Below are 27,806 nucleotides of genomic sequence, written 5' to 3'. Positions count from 1 at the left end.
TATATTCCTTTCCTATTTTTTCAACATTTAAAAGTTATGTATAAAATTCATTTGACAATTGTATGGATTGTTCTATCACTAGAAGATATCTTCACAGCTGGTTTGACTGTGATATGTTACTCGTAACATCATGCTCCACATGAACTGCCTTTAACTGCCTTTAAACTTTACCTTCCTGTGTAAAAAGTTGCACAACAGGTCTTTTCCTTCTTTCTGTTTAAAAGTCGACAGAGAAATGTCACTCCCTTTAAATCACTCCTTTAACCATCTAAAAAGTCACTCCCTTAAAGGGATACATTGACATTTTGAATACACTTTTTCCTTCTACCTTTGTCACACTATGGGAAAAGGTTTTTGTATTTGTTCTTCAGTCAACTGAATAACTGGCCTATTAGCTTTCTACACTAAATTAAAGGTAAAATATACTGGCAAGCTAGATTATTAACATGTTTGATACCTGTTGATGTCAAGTAGTAATAATTACTCTTGGGAAGCCTAGTTCAGATTACCGAAGAACCAATGTTAAAGCTTTGTCCAAACATTTATTGTAAAATTCAAAATGTCAAGGTATTCATTAGATATTCACTTCCTTTAAAAGGTCACACTGTTTGACCTTTGGCTTGTACTGACACTTTCTTACAGCACAGTAATTCTCTGTTTGCCTGTACATGTCTGTTTGTGTCTTTGTGTTGGTCTATCTGTGTTGTACTTGTTTGTGTTTGTCCATGAATGAAGCTAAAGCTAAATAAACATGTGTCTGACTTCTTGAGAATGATGTGCAACTCTTCCAAGCCCCTGTTAAAGATCTCAGTTATTATTTAACATAGCAGTGTGGGTAGTTTAAAATATGTTTTATTGCTTTTCAGCATACAGTCTGTAACGGTAATATGTTACGTAAACATATATTCTTGACTTTGCACAATTTAAGCAACTTTACTTATCTCCAGTAGGCGATAGGGCGGGGCTCAGAGAAATCTGTCTGTTACTTACAGACAGATTTACTTACTTCAGCACCACGGAGAGTGCCATGGATTTATCAATACAAAGCACAGTTAGGCTGCTGATATTTTAGAGCCATGGAGTGGGCCATAGATTCTAACTTGCACAAACCTCAGTCAGGTAAAGGATCAATGAGTCAGGCAGACTAGACTGACATGTTCAGCTCAACAACCCCTCTGCCCTCTCTCTGCTACTAGGGGATGGAGAGGGAGGATGGCTGGTTAACAAGGGAGATGCATTTTGGTCATTTTGCTAACAAGTGGGATGGCATCCCCCTTCAAATCACCTACTGCTTATCTCTAAAGAGAACCATGGCTATTTTCATTCATTATTTGTTTAAATGTTTTTAGGATTATTTTGTATCATACTTCTCGTTGAGTTTCAGATGTGATTTTGCTTTAGTTGTCCAGTTTAATTGCCTTACCTTGTGTGTTTTGTTGTCACACTCTCCACAGTTTCTTTGACTCATGCAGTTTGTGTTAACAATCTTTAACACAGATGCAACTGAAAGTGCCCTAGGATGTGTGTTGTTCAAACCTTGCAAATATGTCTTAATTGTAAAATCTGTGTTTAATCAGATTGATGGTCAGCAGCTAAATCCAATATGTGTGTTTCAGGTCCAGTGCAATTAATGTGGTGAAGATCCTGAGAGTCCTACGAGTGCTCAGACCACTGAGGGCCATTAACAGAGCCAAGGGACTAAAGGTTAGAACACTCACACATATGAAAACACATAACCAATAATACGAGACACACCCATGTACTCACTAACCTTTTTATGTGTGTTTTCCAGCACGTAGTGCAGTGCGTGTTTGTGGCCATCAGGACCATCGGCAACATTGTCATCGTCACCACGTTGCTCCAGTTCATGTTCGCCTGTATTGGAGTACAACTCTTTAAGGTAAAGAAGAGAGGAGGGAAAGAATAAGGAGGGGCTTTCCTGGACCTGTCTGCAGGCCTCATGAATGTCATGAGTGATAATGTTGTAATCATGTTTTTTTCAATTCTGAGTCCTAAATTTCTATGTTATTCCATTAGGGCAAGTTCTTCTTATGTACCGACAGCTCTAAACAAACTCAGGCAGATTGCAGGTAAGAGATCCCTTCTGCACGCAATCTTATTAACTCTCTCTCATAGCATAACTACTGGATAAAACATGTGAATATGTGTATGTGTGTCTACTTGTATTTACAGGGGTTCCTACATTATGTATAAGAACGGTGATGTGGGGAAGCCTAAGAGAGCCCAGAGACTGTGGGAGAACAGTGACTTTAACTTTGACGATGTCCTGCAAGGCATGATGGCTCTGTTTGCTGTGTCTACCTTTGAGGGCTGGCCAGGGTGTGTGTCTACATACAAACACAATACACATGGTTATTGATCTGCATATTATATGTACACTTGTTTGCATGCTTTTACAGTTTTTCAGCAATGTCTACCCTGCAATTTCCACCTTTCTCCTTTCCTTCAATGACTCTTCCCTCCTTTCCTGCCCTCCCTCAGGTTACTGTACCGAGCCATAGACTCTCACGCTGAGGACGTCGGGCCCATCTACAACTACCGCGTGGTCATCTCCATCTTCTTCATCATCTACATCATCATCATTGCCTTCTTCATGATGAACATCTTCGTCGGTTTCGTCATCGTCACATTCCAGGAGCAAGGAGAGCAAGAATATAAGAACTGTGAGCTGGACAAGAACCAGGTAGTGTTTGTGTTTTATGTCAACTATTACTAAATTTCTGCACGCTTTTGTGTGTATATAACTGCAGTTTTATGCGTTTGTTTAGCAGCAAGATAGACATGAATTATGGGTTTTCAGGTTACAGTAGAAGGCAGAGAGTGACTCTGCTGTTCTGACTGAAGTGGGAAAGTAATTTTGTCATTCAGGAGGCACAAGGGAGAGGGAATGGAGGCCAGGCAGTGGGGGTGAGACATGGGAGAATCCAGAGAGGCTGAACATGAGTTTTAGGGGCTGAACTACTTCAAGAGTCCAGCCAGGATTGAGCTGCAGCAGTTCAGACAGAAGCTGAGACTAAAGCTTAAAGAAGGAGCTAGGCCAAGTCCCAGCAGCTGTGTTCTCTGTGATGATCCATGTCTCAGCAAGAGCATGCACAGAGAGGATGGAAGAATAGCCTGTGGTGGAAAAGGCTTTTTTAGACTGCCAAAAGACAATCCTACAACATTTCCTCATGAAGAAACATGAGGAGTCAGGGAACTACATCACCAGACAAAAGTAAAAGGCAAATATCTGCATTTGTGCATGCTCACGTGTGTGTTTGTGTGTGTGTCACAGCGTCAGTGTGTGGAGTATGCTTTGAAGGCACGGCCGTTGCGTCGCTACATCCCCAAGAACCCCTACCAGTACAAGGTGTGGTATGTGGTGAACTCCACCTACTTTGAGTACCTGATGTTCACACTCATCCTTCTCAACACCATCTGTCTGGCCATGCAGGTGAGTCTCACACATTACACACTCATAAAATGGGGAAATATTACAGTCAGGGTTTTAGACAACTCCCATAAAACTCCCTTTCTTTGTGGACATTAATGACTTGTTTATGTGTCTTTGCAGCATCATGGACAGACCAAAAATTTCAATGATGCCATGAACATCCTCAACATGCTCTTCACTGGACTCTTCACTGTGGAGATGATCCTTAAACTGATCGCCTTCAAACCAAGGGTAGGTCCACTTCTCGAGCTGCAGAATAGAATAACAGTCCTGTACGGTACAGTAGAGTAGGGAGCATAGAAACTGGTATCTTCTGCATTCAGTAGAAGTACAGTAGAAGATTTGATCAAATAAATGTACATATCTACTTATTACTACTAATAAATTGAATGAATAGAATAGAATAGTCAAATACGTTTTGGCCGTTAAATGACATTAATTGCAAATAACTCCTTACTGATGTTGAACTGTATATTCCTAATCCCTATGTCATTTCCTCCAGATGATAATTACGATATCATGGATTTAAAACATGATTAGTGGACGGCATCATGTGGTTTTTAATCTCACTGCTCCCTTGTTACCCTGCTGATGTTGCTATGTAGCTGTGTGACCAATAAACCCTTATTGGTCCAATCTTAGAACTTCCTGGTGCATCAGCTATTTAAACAGTAACAGATAGGAACACTTCCCCATTACAACAGGGTTAGTGGAAAATCCTTGAACACAATCAATAGCAAAAAATATAGTTTAATATTAATTTTTACTCTTATCCCTATTGTTGCACAGTGCATGCTGTAAATCAAAAGATGAGTATAGTTTTGATGATTTTTTTTAGAGATTATGTTGAATCAAACAGCAGTGACAAAAACACATAAAGCGTCTGTACTTCAGCTCACTGATTGACTTCTTTAATGCACTGAAGTGACCTGGAGAAATATGAAGGTGAAATCAAACCGCCTGCTAAGGGTAATTTTCTTTTTTTAGCCTTCCCTCCAGGATACCTAGCAACAGAGCCAGTGCCAGTGTCACTTTTACACATTATGCTCACTAACCATTCTAACCAAATTCTAAACTATGAATTCAAACTACCCCAGGTTTAAAAAATACCATTATTTTTAGTGTGTGAGGGAATTAATTTAGCTTTTCATTTATTTTATATGTGAAGTTAATTGCTGGATGTTAGTTGTTGGAATTAATGAATGTCATCCACAAAAATAGCAGTATTTGGGTACCAGAGTTTTCTAACTACTAATTAAAACTTAATTCTTTTGTTTTTCCAATTAGCTCCAAATCCAAATCATGCTCTACAAAATGTGTCCTTTTATTAAGATGGATGACTGATTGTTATCTTGTAATAACTTTAGAAAATAATTATCTACTTGGACCATTTAGTCTGAGTAACATTATGCATGCTTTGTAGACTTTTCAGGCACAGGCGGCCCCAGTTGAAATTCCCGCCCTAACTGTGCAGGACAACTTTTAAAGCTTGGGAATTGACTTCATGCTGCTCTGCATTATTTATGTAATGTAATGTTTACCTCAAGTAAGACTAATTTAAACTGCCAGATTTTTAAAAGCAGTTTTGCAACTGTTTTTTTTTTTTTTGAAAAATGAGCATGTCAGGGTTTCTCTAGAAGAGTTGTGAATCTTTACAAAGTGTAAGAAAAAGAAAATATACAAGCTGGTACCTGTTTTCCTTCTTGTAATTAATTTAGTATGTATATAATCGGTTAAAGTGCAGACATGTTCCCAAGCCATGTTGAGCAATGCTAATGAAAATAAACCAGTTCATTTGTATGTGAGTTGCAATTATAGGATGTGCCTTGGTTTTCATCTGTGTCACTTCATTAAACTCTTCCTTTAAACAGCCGACACACACAGAGGAGCGGCTCACTAACACTTTTACTTCTCAGGTTCTACAGTCATCAAAACACATGTGGAATGAGCTCCAGTAACATTTGCTCTGTGTAGAAGATGTATGCTAATGCCTTTTAACTTTTGAACAGGTTTCACTGTCTCAGCTTTCTTCCCTGGGGGAGCTTCAGTTACATGGATTTTTTAAAATGTTTTCACTGTTTGTTTGTTTTTACTGTGTTGTATGGCTCTGAACATCTGAGCACATTGTTGGACCTATTGTAAAACGAATGTGTGTCTACACGTTAATCATCACTCCATACATCAGCATTTAGATACTAATGCTGAGCACTAATGTGTAACTCTGGTTTTACATTAATATTCTTATGCCTGAAAACAGCATTATTAAGTCCAGGCATACCTTGTAGTATTTTAATGCCAGCCAGTGCAGGTGAATTATGGTAAGAGGAGTTTTTGCTTTTTGTGATGTTACCTTAGCTGCTGATGACAGATTATGAAGCTTAACATGGATCAGTAAGATCCCACATTGATACAAATTCTGAGTGTGCTATGGTAAAATAATCAGCCATAATCTGAATGAGATATGATTTATTTTACAGTATATGGACATTTTTCTGAAAAGGCCATGTGCCAGGCCCCCTGTCACATCTTGGCTTTCTCTCCAAGTTCAAGTAAAGCTGTGTCTCTACACCAGAACATAACACAATCTTTCTAAGATACAGCTCTCTCCTTTTACAGTACATATAGTATATTTTTCTTTTACCAGCCAAAATATTAATGTTTTGGCCTGAAGCTATGTGGATGTTTTTCATAAATACTCACTTTTTACCACTGCTGATGATGAATTGCCCACAATAAGTTAAGTAAACAAAGTGGGCTTTCAGTGTAATCACTGCCACAGCATTGCTGAATCGCCCCAAGATACAGATGGACTAAAGAAACTGCTATCTAACATGCCATCCTTAACAGAGCAGGAAATTCAGCTGCTCTTGATGAACAGATACTGCACAGGAAACAAGTTGATTTGGTTCATTAGAATTAGAATTAAAATTCTTTCATGTGTTGGGTCATCATTTTTGGGATTTTTTTCTGTTTCCTCAGTGTACTGTGCAACCTCATACCACCTTAATAGGGCTGCGAAGTAGCAGCAGATGTTGTTTTCCTTCTAACCTACCTTTCTTACCCTCCTCCTCCTCCTCCTCCTCCTCCTCTTGCTCACCTCATCCTGTGTAGGGGTACTTTAGTGATCCCTGGAATGTGTTTGATTTCCTCATCGTAATTGGCAGCATAATAGACGTCATTCTCAGTGAGATCAACGTAAGTACGATGCCCACTCTCGCTCTCTTTGTCGCTCCCTCTTTCTCTCTGTCTTGTGCCCTCTTGCTTCTTCTGAATCTTTCATTTCCTGCCACTCTCCTTTCCTTTGTAGCTATTCTATGTTGTGCTGTCTCTTCTCATCATCTCTCTTCCTTCTTTCTCTGCCTTCTTCTTTCTCTTCTTTCTCCTCCTTCTTCTCTCCCTCCATCCTTAACTCCAAGATGGCCACTGCTACTCAGGGGACCCCCAACCACAAGGGTTCCTGAGCAAGAACAAGCTTCTTCCGGGGTTTCATAAAGTAGAGGGAGCAGAGGCAGGGTCTAGCTTTGAACACAAAGGGTTTTGTGGTCTTGCGTCCTCCTTCCTTATTCCTTACAGTATCTCAGATGTTGTCGGGTTCTTCTTTTTTTTTTTCAAACTTTTTGTCAGACTGTGACATGTCCTCAGGTTTGATTCCCTCACTAACTGAACTAACTCACTGACCAATCACAAACAGTCTTACACATCTTTTTTATTTTTTAACTACAGCAACAGGGGCGTTTTTTAGTTGTGATTTTGTTGTAATTTGTTCTTTACTGTTGTTGTTGTTGTTGACATTTTCCTCTCATGGACAAGCATGACCGAACGCCGCTGCTCTTCCTCTGCTGTCCATCTCTTTCAGACTGCCCCTTCTTTTCTTTTTTTGCCATTTAATTTTGTTGATTCTTTCCCTCTCTCCTCCTACTAAAAACTCCAATGCTCATGTATATAATGTTTATATCTTATTTTTCTCCTCTCTCCTTTACTTTCCGTTCTTTCCATTTTTTAAATGTCTTATGTTCTGTCCTTTTCTTCTGTTGTTTTTCTGTTCTTTCCACCCCTACGCAGCATTATTTTGTTGATGCATGGAACACATTTGATGCCTTGATAGTTGTGGGTAGCATTGTTGACATAGCGATCACTGAGGTTAACGTAAGTAGTCCAACTCCCTCCCTCCCTTCCTGCCTGCCTGCTCTGCCATTCCCACACTCACAAACAGACCAAGAGCCGATACCCATCTCGCATGCTTTCAAATGATTAGAAAACTTCAGCTGCACCACATTTGAACTAAAGAGATGGCTGAAGTCTGGCAGTGAAAACAGCCAGATGTAGCACAATCAAAACAGCACAGTACACTCTGAATGGTGTGTGTAATTTAAAATGGATGAAACACTACATTTTACAGTTGTACTTTGACCCTTGACATCTAAATAATAATTTGGACATAGTCAGTTTGATTTATAATAAATATGTGGCTGTTGGGGAGCTAACATCATTACTCCATCATTTTATTTTTTGTTAAAATGTAATGTTTATGACAATGGAGGCTGAAAAACAGCTTGTTTCCTAACTTGTTCTCGACATTCCCCTTCCCATGCCTGCACATTTACCTTGCAAATAAAACTTTATTTTCTTAGATTTAGTATATTTTCTAATATTTGAAACTGCTTCAGATAGGTATTCATGCCTCGGTCTGCTGAACATCAAAACTATTGCATTTACCAATAAAACCTATTGCATTGTCTCAGCACTTGGTTTGGTTTCACATTGGTTTTATTTGGTCTTTTATCATTGCTACAGGGGATAGTGTCCATTCCCCTGGCATGATGGACACTGTATAGCATGACAGATATAAAGGTGGTATATCCAGGCCTGATACTGTATAATGTTTGCAGAAAAGAACCACATTTTTGCAAAAGAAAGATTATCTGTAAAGAAGGAACGAACACAGATTCTCATTTTTGAACAATGGTGTTTTGACCCAGAGGTCATGAAACTCTCTCAATTCATAAATCACCAGGGAAACTTTAAATTCAAATGAGAAAAATACAAGTTGCAGTTGCGTTTTTAAATTTTTTGTCTGACAATAACAATGTGCAGAGATGGGGCACAATTTGATCCATAAATGGATTTACTCAGGACCCATGAAATTTATGTAAATGTATGTATGAATTCATTTATTATCGACGTGGAGGCCCTATGGTCAACAGTGGGGCTGAATAAGAATGAATATCCCAAACACAAGTCAAATGTTGAGTGTCTATCGTATTTACACTTCAGGGATAATTGGTGTTTTATTCATGTGATATTTAAAGTGCTATTTGGCAGCAGAATAGTCTGAATTGCCTTCGTCCCCCTAAGTCTACACTTAGGGGGACGAAGGCAACGGATTGATGGCGAAGCGGCCCTCAGACAGGCGTAGCCCTGGGAGGATACATTTTGCTTTGTGTGCTGATTTGCCAGATAAGAATATTTGTACTGTCAGACTGACCAAAAAGCTGATTGTCACATAAAAAAGGAGTGAAGGAGGTTTTTGTAGGAGAGTTTACCACTTAATTCCAGTTGATGCCTCAGCTTCAGTCTGCAAAACTTTGAATCTCTAGTAGCAAACATCCAGTGAAAATTCCTCAGGGGACTGAATGTAGCTCAAATGGCAGCTCAGTAGGTGTAGGCAGCTCTATATGAGTCTAACTTTGATATACTGTCTGTGTGTCAATTTACAAAGACACACATACCAACCTTGCTTTGTCTCTACAAAGTAATTAAAACATACGGCATCTAATCTCTCTGTGGATCACATTCTAAATGCAGTACTTTATTATTAACTGTAGGCTATTATTTCTTAATTGAATTACTGTTCCAGTGTTTCACTGCAAAATAAACCAACAAGATTGATCCTTTAAAGAATTTGTTTGACATTTGGGGAGAAGCGCTAGAAGATCAATACTTTGTCATATCTTTTCATTAAATATGAAACTGTGAGCTGCTGGTAGGCGGATTTTGTTACATTTCAACGGAGCCAGGCTAGCTGCTTCCCCCTGCTTCCAATCTTTATGCTAAGCTGAGCTAACAAACTGCTGGCTCCAGTTTAATATTAGCATACAGACACGAGAGTGGTATCAGTCTTATCATCCAGCTCTCACCAAGAAAGCAAACAAGTGGGTTTCCTAAAACTATTTAATTAGTTTATTATTTTTTGGTCACAATTTATACTGTATCCTTATCCACATCCACTACGTCAATGTACATGATAACATGAATATAAAGTCTCAGGTTAAACTGAGGAATTTATGTATTTAGCTTCAACAGTTTTTGATTATGTCACATCAATTATAGATACATTTCTGCACATTAAGGTTTGGCTGAAATCCTCTCACACCCTCAGCCTGCTGCTGGTTTTAGGACAGGAAGCAAAGAAAAGATATGCACACAGTTACACCGTTATGTTCCCCCATGGTGGAATGCAGTGTGTTTCACCTCAGACAGCACTGGTCAGGCATACAAATAAGGTTAGTGTATCCCAGGGGTGTATGAGCTTGGCAGTTGTTTTCGTGCCTTTAGAAGGGGAATCCATTTGTCCCCATGAGAGGCTGACGAAGCTGCTTTTAAACGACACTGGGTAATTTACAAACTGTACTTGGATAAATTATGTTTTATTCAGTTATTCTATCTAGTTATCACAGGAGTTCGATGTCAGAGGGATCACAGACGTATCATAAATGTCTATATCCTGTTGTTGCGTTGCAGACATTGAATTTATCTGACCTTGAAGCAAAGTATACCTGTGTAGAGAGAGGAGTATATAAATACATGAATATATACATAAACACTTAATGAAGGCTGACAGAGTGGGGAAAAAATCTATTTGAGATATAACATTTATTTTGGGAACTGACAATATTTAACCACTGATCGATTAGCCACCTTTATACAGAGGTTCGTTGGGCCAGATATACATCTTTGTCATCTATACAAGTCACTGATGTTGCACTTAACACTTTGGTTTGGAGTTTGCCTTTAATTTGCTTTGATTGATTTGGTTGATTGGTTTGCAGTTCTTTCTGAATGATTCATTATTTTACTCTCTCACCCCTAACCTAAAGGCATGCCCCACGTCTTTTTTTTTCTTCTTCTTCTCTAGTGGTTTTTAATGATTTGGGTGATGAGATGCCCAAGCTACCTTTTCTATGTTTCTTTTTTAAGAAACCCTCCGCACTTCAATCCTGTGAGAACTTTTGACTCTTTTTGAACTGGGACCCTGTCACTTAGACATTTTAGATTTTAGCCTGCTACTGCATTTGATCTGGCACTAAAGCACAAGTGGATGCTTTTTAACGTACTGAGCAATGCAATTAGAAACTAATAGTAACAGCTTGCCAACAGCTTCCTCTCTTTCATTGCATTCCTAAGTACACAGTGAAGTGCAGTAACAGGCCAGCTTTTAAAATGTTATCACTTTGCCTTTAGTAAATATTAAATGGCCAAAGTATCTTGTTTGAGTGCACCCACTTCGCTGCTCCGTTGGGTGCTTGTTGACTTAGATTAGCTACATTTTTTGTGGTCTTCGAATCAGAATACTTTCTTAATCCTGGGTCTCTAATTCTCCCCAGCAACCTGCGGGTGCTTCTTAAATCTTATATGGTTTCTTTTAAGTTCTTGGTTTGAGTAGATGTAGTGTGAAAAGATTGGTAGTGGTTTGTTCTGAGCGCTGTCTTGCAGACGATGCCAGTATGGACTGCATCTGTTTTCTCTTTTTCTTTCTCTCTATTTGGAATGCCTCCTCTTCTCTCCATCTCTCTCCTTCTCTTTCTGAGCTTTTTCGGTTCACTTAACTCTTCTTTTATGGATGTTTATCTCTCTCTTTCTCTGTCTTCTTTCTTGTTGGTTTGCAGTGCTGCTTGCTTACCAGAAATGCAAGCTGGGTAACATGGGTCTCTCATGCTTTTCATATACCCTAAGAGGTCAACCAATTATCTGCTATATATTTTAATAATTATTCTGATAATGGTTTGTTGTGTGTTTTTTATCCCAGCACATTCAAAATTAAATAAAAATGCACTTTTATCTTGCAGTATTACAATTTGCAATATATGGATCAAAAGTAAGAAACAGAAAGGTGTAATAAACCTCAAATCAAGGGTAAGAATGTTCTCAAGAAACCCATGTGACCTATTGAACTGACTGAACTGATGAAATTTTTGCTCGAAAACATGACGTGCATTGTGAGAAGACAGCTCGTTAATTTTAAATGAGCTCATAAATCAAATCAGCTGCATCTACAGTAACTCACATCTGCACTGTAGTTCAGCCTGAAAGGACTTTTTGGTTAAAATTACACCCCATGCACGGATCCTCCAAGGCCACAAGTCCACTATAGTCTCTGTAATTTGTTTTGTGTCACTTCATAATGAGGAATGATTTGAGTTTAATCTGATTCTGGTTCACAGCTTTAATTTCACGTAGAAATTGAAGCAAATTCATATTTAAATTATGCTTAAATTGACCCATCTGGCCCGTTGTGTAATTCACACACAGAAACAAACACACACATTCTCCCATATTTCATTTTTAACTTAGTGTGCACTTAATGTGAATAAGTGCTATCTTCCCTACCTGCGTCCTTCCTTCCTTCCTGCCCAACTTTCCAACTCATCCTTGTCCCTCCTTTATCATCACTCTTCCTTCCTTACTACAGTTGTCCTTCCTTCCAACTTTCCTTCCCTTCACACCATAATGCCTCAGCTCTTCTCATTAGACATGTACACACACACACACACACACACATATATCCTCTCTAAATCCTCTCTTTCTCAACCCCTTGTCCCTTCCTAAAATTTTGACATCAAGAAATTGTGTGTCCTGGTGGCTAGCCAATTAGAAAAGTGGTACAGAATACGTGCTTGTAATACAAGTTTATAAGTATATAGTAATAGTAATAGTACTTGATAAAATATAGTAACCTATCACTCTGTGTACATCATTATTGTATGTGATCATTAAGTTGTATGTATGGCTCTGTTAGAATTCCTTTAAATGCTTTATTCCTTCCTCCCTTCCTTCTCTCTTTTCTTGCTATATGTCTTTATTTCCTAGTTTGCTTTCCTTGAAAAGCAAACTAGGAAATCATTTTGACTTTTCCCTAAATTCCTTCCCTTTCTCTATCTTCTGTTGCTTCTTTCCTACTTTCTTTCTCTTTCTTGCCTCTTCTTTCCTTCAAACTTAATCTTACCTGCTCAGGCCTTTCTTTATTTCAGGAAAGTTTGGGAATAATGAAGCATTATTTTATGGTAAGGTATTTTAACAGGGCCAATACCAAAGCAGAGTGAACAGCTTCCGAGTCATAGATTGAACTATTAGTTAATCTATCACTCCCAGCAGTGTAAAATGTTGCAGTACCAGGGACAACCAGTGGGTGTCTCCCTACAGTATGTTATCTTTGTGTCTCTCAGTGGTATGTAAATACTTGTTGGCTCCGATTTCCAAAAGCATCTAAAATCATCTCTGTCATCAGTGGAACTGACTGAGATGATCTTAGCTTCCTGTCTTTTTTACTGTGGTATTCTGATGCCTCCTTGACCTGAAAGTAGATTAAAGTTGTGGTTTGGTTAATTGACAATTATTGGACCACAAACAACATAAACAAAGATACTTCACTTATTTATTTCACAAGGTCTAAACCGTTCTAATTTCTCTTGGGTCTTGACTATTCTCAGGTCAAAGGACGGCTTGTATAACATATTCAAATGAGGCATTGTCATTTGATGCCAAGATACATTTGGTAAACGTAGCCTGAGTTAAGCTAAAGCTTCCACTGTTACTGTACTGTAGCTTCAGCTGGCAGAAAGAAAAACAGATAGCTACAGAGGCGCCCCTCTATCCCCCATCTTATACACAAACTCATGGGCTCACATGACATAGGCTATGTTGCACATAGACACATACACAACCAGCTCTTTTACCCATTGTGGCTGCCCCAGACCATCATTCATTATCTTGGCCCTCAAGGAGTTGGACAGCAATTTCCAAAATATCTTACACCTCCTACATGTTTCAATCTTCTAGTACTGTTATAAGAAGTGATTTAGCCTGATGTGGCCTTCACAGAGGATGGGGCCAGTCTCTATATGCACTAATATCTTACAGAATTCTCCCCCCTGGCCCAGATGAAATTTTTTTTTCACCTTTCCACCATGTGAGGGTTGATCAGAGTCAACCCTCACTAGACTGGTGGTTTGTGAGTTTTTCTCTGGCCTGGTGCAAAATTCTCATTACGTTTCACATTAAAACACATACACACACACAACAAGGCGCTGCTCTGGTGCTGATCTTTGTTGCCTTTCCTTAAAGCCAGCTGACTCCTCCTCGTCCTCGTCCTCCTCCTCTTCGTCCTCCTCCTCCTCTTCCTCCTCTCACCCCCCTGCGGTAAGGCCAATGGTACGCTCTGACGGTAACCTCGTCCGCCTCCCTACCTCCTCCACCATCCCTCCATCCTTCCATCCTTCCATCCCTCCTCCTGCTACACCAACCATGGTATGATCCAAAACTTTTGGCTTTTCATTCGTCCTGTCATCTCTCCTCTGTCGCTCCCACTGTCATCTTCTGCAGCATGTCCAGAGTTATATTTATGTAGCTGTTGTTTGTACTTTTACATGTTTATATATATGTGTGTGTGTGGTGAAGGACACTGTATTGTGCAGGCCTAGTATAACTGGAGTCTTGTGACTTTCCTTGAGTGGCTATTGTTGTTGCCATGGCGCCCGCTGCCCCTACCTCCTCCATGGCTTGCAATTTGCTCCCCCTTCCCTTATGGGTGTGGTATCTTTAGTGCTTCGTCATTGATGCAAGCCATGGTCACACTATCACGCTGTCTCTCTTTCTGTCACTCTTTGCCACTGGCCTGCCATCTATCTACCTACCTACCCACCATCCATCTATCTATCTATCTATCTATCTATCTATCTATCTGTCTATCTGTCTATCTGTGTATTTATCTATCTACCTGTTTACATATCTATCTATCTACCTACCTGTCTGTCTTGTCTATCTGTGATTCAGTCTATATGTTTTGATGTCCCTGAATAATTCAAACTATTCTTCATATTCAGACTCACTCGCTCTCTCTCTCTCTGTTACACTTACTGTCAATGTACCTCTCCCGCTCACTGCCCCCCTCTCTCAATGGTGCAATAATCCCCACTGTGGTCCAGTTGTGGTATTACATGCAGTACAGAATTTTGACTTACACTCCTCAGAAGGATGTGTCATTTTCAGCATATCTGTCAGTGGAGTTTGGGACAACTCATGTCTTGGGTTACTTGTCAACACTAAAGCGTCACCAGAAAAATGTGACATCTACCCTTACAAAGTAAACATACTGTTTCCAGTTATCCCAGAGTTATACAGTAATAAAATGAGTGTGCGGAATTTTCCTATCTTTAATTTCTAAAGAACATTTTAGAAACAAGATCAGTTATTTCACAACACAACTCTAAAATGTATTATGTTGAAAAGTAACATATGGCATCTGTTATCCCAATTAACTGCAGTAAGATGTGTGGAAAATGGTAAGTTCTTTTTAGGAGCACACTGTGTTTTCTCTGTGGGATTAGTATAAAGATATTGATGGCCTCTTGGAAAAACACAAATGGCATGAAACAGATTTAGAGCTCAGATACAGGCTGATGTTGTGTTTTTAGGATCACATTTAATTATTACACTGAAGACAGATTTAGTATGGCAATGTTGTGGTTGTTATGTGGTTAAGTTTATTCTTTGCATACTGGTACATTGTTCGAATATTTTCTCAATTTTTACATAATTGTTACTGCTGTTATGGTTGCTGATGGTTTGGTATTTGTATGAACCAGTATCTTTGGCTTAACCTGATTCATCTGCTGTTTGTGGTATAATTGTGAATACTATACTGGGTCCTTCGTAGCTGTGTTATCTGCATCATACTTTACACAAATCCTGATGTTGCCATTGTTTTCCGTTTTTTTGTCCCTGAGAATGAGCAGCAGCAGCATAAATAAATAAATCTGTGTTTGAATAGCACTCAGCGAGATGGCTGAATATTTCATCATGGAGTTATTTCCTGTGGATGAGTACTGGGACAATAGACAGTTAGAAATTTACAGTGCCTCTTAAGCTTGTACTTCAGAGCTATATACGGTATAATTTGAATAAATGGCAAATTTCCAAAGTATACCAAATAATGGATTGTTTAAATGCCTTGAGAGGCAAAATATTGCATGTTCATTGCAAGAGGCTCTGTAAATAACGTGATTCCTGGGGTGAAAACAGTTACTAGAAGATCGTAGTAAACAAAAACAAAAGATGAAGAGATTTGCCATCCATTAAAATATTATTTTATTTACCTGGCAGTGGCTGCATTGGGCAGTAATATCTTTATCCACCTGAATGTCCTCTTTGGATTGATTCTCCTGGTGGCCAGTTGCTCTGTGACTGACAAACAATTAGCCTGCCTGCATGATTTATTGAAACAGGAATCTGCCTACAGGGTAGGATTTTTGTACTGTATCTGTTGTGAATTGTTATCAGTGATTTATGAAAAAGCTTACCTCCATCGATGGAAATCTCTCTGGCCAGTTTTCAGCTATTAGAATTTTAGTCTATACCGGTACAGGATATCCAAATCTTTCTGCTTAGTAAGATGATTTACTTCAGGGGCTCCTAAAGTATTTGAATGCTTGTTTGTCAAATGTCATCTCAAGGCTGGATTTACCTGTAATCGGTTGTAGAAACAAGACTCGTAAGTGTGTTCTTCAACTTGATTATGACAGCACTGAGGCGAGGTAGAAATAGAGGAGCAGACTGCCGTGATTTAAGAACCAGTAATATCAGTAAAGACTAATGGAGTCATTTTTAGTTTTGATGGTTCAGTAAGGTGCCTTTAAAGACCGTTAACTGCAAAGTAACTTTGACTTGTCTAATTGCACAGTTGGATGTTATCTATTATATAGAGAGGTTGAAGCAGCTGTATTTAGGAAGATGATAGATGGTTTGTGAATCTTTTTGTTGCCAAGTGATTTTTCCATGAAGCCAGAAAAATAAGCATGATTGCCCGATTCTCTCCCAGATCTCTTTTGTCAGTTGATTTTGATGGGATTTTGTAGGACGCAGATTTCCATTTATTAACTCAGTGTGTGTGTGTGTGTGTGTGTGTGTGTGTGTGTGTGTGTGTGTGTGTGTATACATATTTACATCCACATATATGTGTGGGTGGGAATATGCATACGAATGTTACATGTTTGTCTGCATTTCTGCATTTGTCTGTCTGTGCATATGCATGTGTGTATGTTTGTATCATCATCTTTACCTATGTGTGTATGTGTGTGCGTGTGTTTCCCTCCCTTACCTATCTGCATGTGTCCCTATGCGTCCTGTGTTTTTTCTAAAAAAAAAAAAAAAAACACCAAACCCCACCAAAAGGGACTGCAGAACTCTGAAGAGAACGCCAGGATCTCCATCACCTTCTTCCGGCTGTTCCGCGTGATGAGGCTGGTGAAGCTGCTGTCTCGCGGGGAAGGGATTCGGACCCTGCTGTGGACCTTCATCAAATCCTTCCAAGTGAGGAGAGAACCGGACACAACATGCTAGAGCAGGGTGTTGGGTTTACACAGGATGGAAAGTGGAGCTTTAGCCCAAATGCGACGCAGATTGTAGCCCTTTTTTGGAGGCCATAGTACTATTTTAACTACATTTCACTTTTCATCGCAGAGTTTCTTTAACAGATTTTGTGATTCAAACTTTGCATAGTGATTCTCAAGTGTATTTGTCATATGTAGGTGTTAAAATATCATACTTTTTACCAATTTACTAAATTACTATTCAGTCAACAACAACAGGTAATTATCTGCTTAATTAATTCAGAATAGACTCATTTATTGTTATAAATACTGTGCAAATCATCTTGTAATTTCAGATCTGAGTCACATGGGGCTAAAAAATATCCTTGTTCTTGTGTAAATCCAGCCTGGTGGAGTCTCACAAGCCACCTTTCCTTTCCTTGCCTCCTCCCTCCTCGTCTCCACCTCCTATTTTTGAAAGAAGTCAGACGGGTGGGACGTCGGACAGTTTAGTCTAGATGGGGAAGGAGGAAAAGAAAGAGGGATGGTGTGAGGTAACGGAGAGGAGGTTTAGGAGTCTTGCTGCAGAGGCAGGGAGGGATGTAGGGACATAAATCTGGGAAACAGGCAGGGACTCAAGAATCTTAACAAGCAATCTCTTTTCTCCTCTTTCCTACTCATCTCTCCACTTCTTCTTCTACTCCCTTTTCCCTCCAACACCCTACTACTAACCCCTTAAAGCTCACCATTCCCTGTAGGCGGGTTAAGCAGTAGATAAGTTTAACGAAGCACTCCACCAAAAAATGAAATCATTTGATAGTGAATTATAGGGAAATGAAAATAATCTGTCCTCTCTCTTGTGTTAGCTGAGACGGGCCACTTCATGTTACAGTACAGTTATTGAAATTCGAAACATTGCTGATACAGCAAAAACCAGACTCATGGTGTTGAATTTAAAATCAGCAGTGGTCATAAATATATTACTGTACTTAACACAAATAGGCTTTTTAAAGCTTACTGTACCCTTTATCTTTATTTCATTTATCAGTGGATTACATGACACATAATCAAACTTTTTCATTTAGTCGTCATGATTTGGCCCTACTCTCCCACGCACAGGAGTAATGTTAGCCAGGAGCTCAGTACCACACAGTTGCCCAGGTGTGTAACTATAGAAGACACACCTGTTCTGACCATTTTTGGTTCTTGCACAATACGTTGGGACTCCTGGCTAAACTCAGAGAGCAGTTTGTATTTTGCTGAGGTTTTTCACTCCTAAGTCAGATGATTTGTCCTGGATAGTTTTTGGTGTTGTGCCACACAGGGCTGCAGATCAGTTCACTTTCACTTCATAAAGCACCAATAAATTTTTCAGATTTCACACCTGCTCATTTGAAAAACAAAAAAGTACGTGTGTGGGGTTAATCAACCCTTTTTAACAATAATTTCCTAAATAAGTTGGATGTGTGAGATTTGAATGAAAGTGAATGGACTCCAGCCTTGGTGCAGAATAATACAGTCGATAACTTGTCACTGATGTGTCTCTCTCCTCTTTAGGCACTGCCCTACGTAGCTCTGCTTATAGTGATGCTATTCTTCATATACGCTGTCATCGGTATGCAGGTAAGCTGTCGTCTTGTCGCCTTGTTTCCCTCCATCTGTTGTGTTTTCTTCTCTCTCATCCTCTCCTCTAGCTGGCCTCCGTCGTGTGTCTGTCCTCCTGGAGTCTTGTCATCCAGAGTTCCTGTTCCGTCACGTCGTCCTTCTCTCCTCCACTTTTCGTCCTTCTACAGCTGTTGCCAGTCTTTGTCTCTCCTCTCTCCGTGTGTCCTTCTGTCTCTCCTATAAGTTGTTTGTTGATTAGAGGGAGACACTTTGATTTGATTTTCCTGGGGACAGCTGGCCTCTAGTTTTGATTGTCCCAGAGAGCAATCATTTCCTCCTGTCAATGTTGACATCATATCCTGTGTGCTGTGACTACTTCCTTCCCTCCTGTGCAGATGTTTGGTAAGATAGCGCTGCGGGACAACACAGAGATCAACAGGAACAACAATTTCCAGACGTTCCCTCAGGCAGTGCTGCTGCTCTTCAGGTGAGGAAGATGACTACGCTCCTCTTCTTCTTTTGTACTTTTGTACTCTCTTTTCCTCCCATCTTCCTCCTTCTTTTTTTTCATTTCTCTTAATATCTACCATTTCTTCATGGATTCAAAGTCAACATCTTCTGCGCTTCTACATTATCATTCTTCTCCCTCCTCCATCATTAACTTCTGTAATGTCACATTAGCAATAACTTTTCTTTTCCCTTTTTGATGTCTTATATTTTCTCTCTTCCATATACTCTGAAAAGCATTTTATATTTTATATGAGAGGTTACCTCTGACATTTTATGACAGCAGCGGGTTAATTAAATGCCAGGATATCTGTAAATGTCAAGCTGTAAATTCAGCCGACTCTGTGACTTGACTCTGCACAAGAGCCAATGTGGGAAAATGTTTTGTCAGTACTATGTGACCATTGTTACTGCCACCGTGCCAAGAGTTAAAAAGTTACTTAGCAGCTTTAACAGCATCCAAACTCAATCAGTACACCTGTATGTTCAGTAGTTAGCTGATAATTGTTGTAAACTCTTATTTATTGCAAAATATTCTGGTCCACTGAGGAGGACACCTTCTTCAGCTGTCAGAGGACTCTACTGATAATACATTTAAACTGCCTGGATCTAGTCTCAGAAACCTCTCTGTCCTGGGTGGTTGTGATGATGGTAAGATTCCATGCAGTGGACAGAAACCATAGACACTGAAAGGATAGATCAGATATAATAAACTATGGTATGGTTTGGCAACCATTCTATGCAACCATATGTGATATGGTTTTATTGTAAGCATTTTGCCATAAAACCATAAAAAGTATCTTTTCTATTCATTCATATTCTATGTACTGACCCCTTCATGGAATAATATATCATATCAATGGACTTCCATTCAGAGAGACAGCATGCTTGAATACTTCATACTGCTGTGTAATTCAAATCCAGCAAACAGTCAACACTTGATAAATAATAGCGTTAGAAGAGTTAGAAAGCTTCATAGTGCTGAAATATTCAGATTGGAAGACAATTGTAGTTTCGACAAGGCCTTCATCTACAGTTCAACAAAAGCAAATATGAAATTACATTTCTTTGCTGTTGCTCTGTAAATTCTGTGTATCAGGATGTAATTATGATGTGATCGTCTTTTTGCTCTTTATGGTGTTCACACCCTAACACTTGTGCCTATGTGTTTGTGTTTATGTGTGTATGTGTCTGCCTCTCTCTGTCTTTGTGTCTATGTGCGTGTGTCACTATATGCTTGTATGCCCGTATACATACATGCACACATCCATGCGTCTGTATGTGTGTGTTTATGCATAAATGCACATGTGACTCCATGCCGGTGCATGGATGCACACATGCGCACATCTATGCACATATGTGTGCCTCTATATGTTTCTATGTATCTTTGCATGCATATCTGCGTCAACGTGTGTGCGTATTTGTGTTGGTGTGTGCATGCATGTCTATCTATCAGATGTGCAACAGGTGAAGCATGGCAGGAGATCATGCTGGCGTGCTCGCCCAATCAGCTGTGTGAGAAAGGCTCGACCAATGAGAACAACATGTCCAACGAGGACTGTGGCAGCCAGTTTGCCATCATTTACTTTGTCAGCTTCTACATGCTTTGTGCCTTTCTGGTGAGTACAGTGACAGAAAGAGAAATATTTTACTGTTCCTGTTTTAAACAGATTGAAAGAGAGTATTTCATAAGATTATAGTAATCACAAATGATTAATTATAGTTAGGGAAGGTGGAAGAAACACACACTTCCAGACAATGAAAAATCTTATCAAATAGTTAATAGATCTTGATACTTGCTAATTGTTTTATGCATCAACCTAAGCAGTAGTTGCATATTATGTGAGTTAAAAGGAATAGTTTGACATTTTGCAAAATACACTTATGAAGGTTAATAAGCATATGAGAGTTAGATGAGAAGATTGATGCAACTATCATATCTGTCTGTTAAATATGAAGCAACAACCAGCAGGTGGTTAGCACAAAAACTGGACAAAAAACAAAGTGTAAAAATTATTTTTATGGTTGTGGTTTTACAGGAGTTATTTGCCAGACTGTTTTTTAGTTGGGCACATTGACTTCCTGGAGTCTTTTTGACACCATATAACATGTTAATTAGTGAGCTTTAGAGGTGTTGGTAGGCTGATTTTGTTACCTTTGGACAGAGCCAGGCTAGCTGTTTCCCCCTGCTTCCAGTTTTTATGCTAACCTAAGCTAACCATCCCTTGACTGTAGCTTCATATTTACCATATGGACATAAGAGTTGTATCAATCTTCTCATCTTAACTCTCGGCAAATAGGCAAATAAGAGTATTTCCCAAAATGTTGAAATATTCCTTTAAAATGGGACGGTGTAGTCCCTCATTCGTCCAGGAGTGTTCTATCGTAGAAAAGGTTTCAGTTAAATATAACTTTTAAATTAGCATTTGACATTCACTAGATAATCAAGTAATCCATAATCAACTATATTTTGTTAGTTTTGTTTTGTTGTTTTGTTTCTGACTGATTACTGATTCTCTCCAGATCATCAACCTGTTTGTGGCCGTCATCATGGACAACTTTGACTACCTGACACGTGATTGGTCAATCCTGGGGCCACATCATCTTGATGAATTCAAGAGGATCTGGGCTGAATATGACCCTGAAGCTAAGTAAGTTTACAGGGAATTAACAACATAATGTCATCCAAATAATTAATCTTTCATCTGCAGAGGTTGTGTAGAGAGTCACTACAATGTGACATCTGTGCTGTTTCCAGGGGGAGGATAAAGCACCTGGATGTGGTGACTCTGCTGCGAAGAATCCAGCCTCCTCTCGGCTTTGGAAAGCTCTGTCCACACAGGGTGGCCTGCAAGGTAAACACACACAAACACAAAGTCCTACAAATTCCCAAACATGGTGTGAAGGCTGTAAAGCTGTATAAAAATGTACAAAATATTTGATCAGACTTTCATATTCATTCTACTACTATTTTGAATTAAATTAAAACCACTGTTTTTGCCAGGTATGATAAATATACAGAAATTTGTCTTTGTGATATCAATGTGACAACATATTGACAGCTTATAACATCCTCCACAATGACTCAGATGGCACATTGACAATAGATCGTACATGTAGAGAAAATATTTTAGATATTTAGACATTGACGTCTCTGTAGAGGAAAATTAGTAGTGACCATAGTGTCAAACTACTGTCTGCTCATTTTCAACAAACTGTCAGCTTCCAATAGATGCTGGCAGGAAATTTACGTGTGCATCACTTTATTTTAAAAGTATGCAGGATCAAACAAAATGTTCTATTTCATGCAGCGTCTGGTGTCAATGAACATGCCTCTGAACAGCGATGGAACAGTGATGTTCAACGCCACACTGTTTGCCCTGGTCAGAACCGCACTCAGGATCAAGACAGAAGGTAACATACACACACATGAACAAACACTCTAATGCAGTTGTACAGGCACAAGATATACACACACATAAACAATGGCAGGCACATCAACATATATACATATGTAGATAGGAATTACATTTATTACTGTCTTGCCCAGTCCCAGTGTTATTCTTTCTTTTTTTTTTACCTTTATTTACTCAGAGAAATTACATAGTTACACACATTCACACCTGGAAGTTACACTGGAGCAGTTAAGAGCCTTACTCAGTTCTGTAATGAGGGACGGGGAAGCGTTGCTTTTTCACTTTCCCCACCCAGATTTTTCCTGCCAGGGATGAAACCGGCGACCTTCCGACCACAAGCCTGCTTCTCTAACCTTGGGACTTTTGTTGTTACCAATATGGTCCCTATCCTGTTACTTTACTCCTGATACAGATTAGTTAACCAATTAAATATAAATGCTTAGTCCTCTCAGTGTACCATGCTCACCTGTACTGATTTGGCTCCAATGTGTGAAAACAGGTCTATGTATAACACATTTGTTAACCAGATATTCATACATCATGATGATATATTGAAACGGCTACAACCAATCAGTCAATTTGTTCTGACTCCCACTTTGTTGCCCTGTCCTAATCCCAACACAATCTAACAACACTCCTGGCACATAAGAATAATGGGAATCCTCCCGGGTCAAAGCTGGAGTGCAGAACTTTTGTCTCCCCCTTCTGGCATAAAGAGTAATTACACAAACACTGTTGATGCGTGCTTATGATATATACCAACAGTGAGCTTGCCCCAGGCTTGTGTTCAGAAATAGTTACAAAAATACAGAGAAATTTCCACAGTTCCAAGACAATAATCCATTATTTAGGTAGAGTAAATGTAATAGCTACATTGCCTACTCCAAATATTTTACCAACTTGTCCAAGAGCAGTAAGGCGACATCTGTGTCTCAGCGCTCTCCAACAAGGAAAAGCTAAAGCTACACCAATGGTTATCCGTACTCGCCGTTCATTGCTTTCTTTTTTTCAGACACTTTTCTTGAAAGCTTCTTAGGTTTTACTCCTAGTTGCTGTAGCCTACTCTATCACTACAGTTGTTCCAGAGCCATGTAGAGTAAATGTAAGTGGCATTATTGGCGTGACTGCATACAATACAATGTTGCCAAAGCATATTAACACAAACTATATAATCATAATAAACAAAATAAACAATAAACAATGCTCAATAATAAACATTCTCTCCAATAGACCAGTAATGTCAGACTTAAAAACTCTTTATACTGCTAAATATAGAGAGATTTACCTGACAGTTAATCAGCATTGTGTGAACTCGTTTGGCAAGGGCTGGAATGTAACGGACATTCATTTATATGTAAATGTTCCGCACTAGCTTTAAATGCACTAACAGTATACTGTGTCATAGATACAAATACAGACACACTTTCACACTGGACAGGCTGTGTGGTAATGTAGTGTGCAACCGTGAAAATACTTATACTTAAATACACTTTTAACCTACAGTATACTGTTCGTGTGTGTGCAGGTAACCTGGAGCAGGCCAATGAGGAACTTAGAGCAATAGTGAAGAAAATCTGGAAGAGAACCAGCATGAAGCTCTTGGATCAAGTAGTGCCCCCTGCTGGTGGTATGTATACTGTGCAACGCAGTTTCATACTCTGGAATTTAGCTCATCTATATCTAACAATAAACACAAATATTAAAAAGGTTCTTTCAATAGTCATTACACTACACACTGTGATTTCATTTTCATTTATTACTGTGACCAAAACCTCGACAGCATCACTTGCAACAGCTTTTCTGAAAAAAAAAACTGTGAGGCATTATTTTAAGCATTAACCTATTGCAATTATAATATTTTTATTTCTTGCAGATGATGAGGTGACAGTCGGGAAGTTCTACGCTACCTTCCTCATCCAGGAATATTTCCGCAAGTTTAAAAAGAGGAAAGAACAAGGGCTGGTGGCCAAGGTGGCCCCCAAAACTGCCCTCTCTCTGCAGGTGCACAAACACACAGAGGTTTTGTTTACTCATGATCATAAATCTGTACATATTTGTTACGGTGTCAGGATATTCAGAAGACAGCTGTAGATTTTTCAAATTGTGACTTGATTAAAGAAATGTGAGGGGGAATATAGTATATACAGTGTGTGAGTACAGATGCCTTGTTTCAGGGTTTTGACAGCAAAATAAACATGTTGGTCACTGTGTTGTTCCATGATAAGTTTAACACTTAAGGGTGTTTGGTCTGTGTGTAGGCGGGCCTGCGGACATTGCATGACATTGGTCCAGAGATTCGGAGGGCCATCTCTGGAGACCTGACCGTGGAGGAGGAGCTGGATAAAGGCCTGAAGGAGCCTGTGTCGGCTGCATCCGAGGACGATATCTTCAGGGTAAAGGTCGGATACACACACCCTCACTCACTCTCCAGACAGAGAGAGAGAGAGAGAGAGAGATGATCGGCATCCAGCTTGACACACAGACATGCTTGCATGTGCTCAGACATTTAGACATTTAAAAAGTCTCATTTTCCACCACATAGCTTGGCTACCAGTCACTGCAGATACTGAACAAAATTTTGATAATTGGTCATGTGCATTTTGGAAGCACATACAGTGACCGCAAATTGCAAAATAAGAACGCAGCATATTTTCACAAAGCAAAAACTATTAAAACAAACACACAGCAAGATTTCATCAAACAGTTGAGCACTGTAACTGTAAGCCACTGACAAAAACTACACACACACACTTCTTCGTTCAAGGGTGAGTTATGCTAATTATCAGCCTCCATTGTCAATGTCATTGCTAGCTTTGTTTTATTTACTGTTGTATTTTGTAACTTTTACATACTGTATGTAACACAGATAGACTGAAATAAGTGGTTCTAAATATCTTTGAGCAACACAATTTAACTTAATTAGGAATAGAATCACACCACTCCTCTGACACCTAAATGTTATTGAGCATTATGGAGATTTTAGACCAAAAATGAGTGTTTGATTCATTCAGTCTATCTAATCATACTGCTCCCATGTCAAAGATTTCATCTGTTAAAAATACATTTCTAATTTGGGAATACATTGATACATTGCAAATACAACCTCTTTTCAGTTTGTGACACAAAGCCTTTACTTTGCATTTCCATCTTGGCTGAGTAAAGTTTTGTTGCTGTAAGCAGTGAATGTGACAGTAGCAGAGTGTTTGAGTGTAGTAAGATATAAAGATATTTTGACTTAAACATCATTTTAACTCCTGGTCTTTTTCCACTACTTTCATCTTCTTTTCTCATCTTTCCTTTGCTCTTCTCTTCTCCCTTTTCTGTCTATTTGATTATCTCAATTTCCTCCTTTTTTCATCTTTCTCTCTCTCCTCTCACCCCACAGCGTACGGGTGGGTTGTTCAGCAACCACGTCAACTACTACAACCAGAGTGATGGCCGCAGTTCCTTCCCACAGTCCTTCACTACCCAGCGTCCCTTGCACATCAGCCAGAAGGGCTCCCCTTGCGAAGGCGAGAGCCCGTCCCACGAGAAGCTCATGGACTCGACCACTTTCACCCCTTCCTCTTACTCTTCATCAGGCTCCAATGCCAACATCAACAATGCCAACAACACTGGCATGGCCGGGGTGGCGACCCAGGGAATCAGTCGATTCCCAAGCCCGTCCATAAGCACTGTAGACGGGCACACAGGACAGCCGCTCACCCCCATCTTGTTGCCAAGATCAGCGTGGTGCTTTCCTCCAAAGAGGTAAGTGCAGGCCAGGTAGCAGGTTACATCTGCGTCTTATCAAGTGTTTCATGTTTTTCTTTTATTGAAGTTGTGTTTTGGAGTCTTTTTTTCCTTTCCTACTTTATGTGCTCTTAAACTGAGGCAAGAATTATTAGTCTGTCTCTATAATTTCCTGACCATCATTACAGATATGTAGCTAGCCAGCTAACATAATAAACAACATGATATTTCAGTATGGACATAAATGGTTCTTCTATTTCCTTCACTTTCATTTTCCTTCCTCCTCTCTTTCCCTGTCTTTTGTTTCTGTGGCAAGCAGGACGTATTTTTATGACACCCTCATGCGGTATGTTGCCAGGGGACAGAGAGAGAAAGTGTGTGTGTGTGTTGTGTTAGTCCCCTAAGTGCGTGCAAAAAGGTTTCATAATGCTATTTAAAATGGCATTGCTGTCAGAGTGCTATAGTGAGACTTGCTGCTATGCACATAATGCTTTAGTTGCTATAGCAAAAACCAGGCTCTATGCTGCTACTATAAAATCTGCTACCAAAGCCATAGATAGACTGTTTGGTGCAACATGGCCAAACCTTTCCTATCAAAGGCTCTTATTGCTGCTGTTTTCTGCTGTTTTATTGTATTTTATGGCAGGTCTGGGTTAGACACAATGTCTGCTCTTGGTCCATCACATATGTAGAAATTGTAATGTGTGGAAACATCTGAAAGCTCATACTTATCTCCTATTGGGATTTTAATAGCTTAGTACATTTGGTGTACAATGGTGGAGTATGTAGTTAAAACAAAGCACACTGTACTGGGTTGCTCTTTTCTTTTTGCTATTATAGAGGCAGGGGTGTAAGGTTGGTTTGTCTGTCCCTCAGTCAGTCAGTTGGACTGTCAACAACAAGTCCAGAGCAAGATATCTCTATAGTTACTGACTATGAAATGTGCTCTGGATATTCATGGTCCTCAGAGGATGATTCCTAATGATTTTGGTGACTCCCTCACATTTTATTTAGCACAAAAAAAGAAATAGTCTAAAAAGACAGATCACCATGATATCCGCTGAGTATATACATGCTCCCCAGAGGAGGAACATTTTCCATTTTAAACACATGATAAGCCTTTCTCAGTGTTATATACAAGAAATTATGTAATCCGACAGGCAGAGTGTCATTACATTTTCTCAACACATCTATGATCCATGGATTGAGCCCTTTTGATTCTAATGACACCTATGACCTTTCCATTAGCACCACCTTCAGGACAAACTTTATACTTTTAGCCTTTTTACTGGCAAGGCAATGGGAACAGCAAAATCATTAACATGTTGGTCATTTATTCCTTCCTGAAGAAACATTGCAGCTTCCAGGCATTGGCTAGCGGGGCTTTAGACTTCTATTTTTGTATACAAAATGTTTTGATCCTAGAAGGTTAGCCTGCATGTACAGAATAGGGTCCACTGAAGATTAAGATCCTTGGTAAAGAACCGCTCAGTTATAGTCAATTAGAAA

General features: G+C 39.4%; 1 protein-coding gene across 16 annotated transcripts in view; it reads left to right on the top strand.

The window, feature by feature from the left end:
- Positions 1 to 27,806, top strand: part of cacna1c (calcium channel, voltage-dependent, L type, alpha 1C subunit) — a 221,784-nt gene that overhangs the window by 178,873 nt on the left and 15,105 nt on the right. For 5 of the 16 annotated variants that reach the window (XM_044186936.1, XM_044186938.1, XM_044186932.1 and 2 more), the window contains 21 exons: positions 1,617 to 1,704; positions 1,793 to 1,900; positions 2,038 to 2,090; positions 2,194 to 2,340; positions 2,503 to 2,704; positions 3,296 to 3,454; positions 3,575 to 3,685; positions 6,566 to 6,649; positions 13,796 to 13,978; positions 16,901 to 17,038; positions 18,595 to 18,660; positions 19,038 to 19,129; positions 20,606 to 20,768; positions 21,673 to 21,800; positions 21,908 to 22,004; positions 22,461 to 22,563; positions 24,091 to 24,192; positions 24,439 to 24,566; positions 24,824 to 24,964; positions 25,951 to 26,315; positions 26,617 to 26,643. In XM_044186936.1, the coding sequence (XP_044042871.1) occupies positions 1,617 to 1,704; positions 1,793 to 1,900; positions 2,038 to 2,090; positions 2,194 to 2,340; positions 2,503 to 2,704; positions 3,296 to 3,454; positions 3,575 to 3,685; positions 6,566 to 6,649; positions 13,796 to 13,978; positions 16,901 to 17,038; positions 18,595 to 18,660; positions 19,038 to 19,129; positions 20,606 to 20,768; positions 21,673 to 21,800; positions 21,908 to 22,004; positions 22,461 to 22,563; positions 24,091 to 24,192; positions 24,439 to 24,566; positions 24,824 to 24,964; positions 25,951 to 26,315; positions 26,617 to 26,643 (2,685 nt within the window). Of the gene's footprint in view, positions 1 to 1,616; positions 1,705 to 1,792; positions 1,901 to 2,037; positions 2,091 to 2,193; positions 2,341 to 2,502; positions 2,705 to 3,295; positions 3,455 to 3,574; positions 3,686 to 6,565; positions 6,650 to 7,516; positions 7,601 to 13,795; positions 13,979 to 16,900; positions 17,039 to 18,594; positions 18,661 to 19,037; positions 19,130 to 20,605; positions 20,769 to 21,672; positions 21,801 to 21,907; positions 22,005 to 22,460; positions 22,564 to 24,090; positions 24,193 to 24,438; positions 24,567 to 24,823; positions 24,965 to 25,950; positions 26,316 to 26,616; positions 26,644 to 27,806 lie in introns of all 16 variants that reach the window. The other 11 variants (XM_044186937.1, XM_044186935.1, XM_044186930.1 and 8 more) reach the window with 6 other exon arrangements.

Source organism: Siniperca chuatsi, linkage group LG23, assembly GCF_020085105.1.
Source record: "Siniperca chuatsi isolate FFG_IHB_CAS linkage group LG23, ASM2008510v1, whole genome shotgun sequence".
In the NCBI taxonomy this organism is placed as follows: domain Eukaryota; kingdom Metazoa; phylum Chordata; class Actinopteri; order Centrarchiformes; family Sinipercidae; genus Siniperca; species Siniperca chuatsi.
Note: the sequence above shows the minus strand (reverse complement) of the source record. Positions and strands in the feature narration are given on the sequence as shown.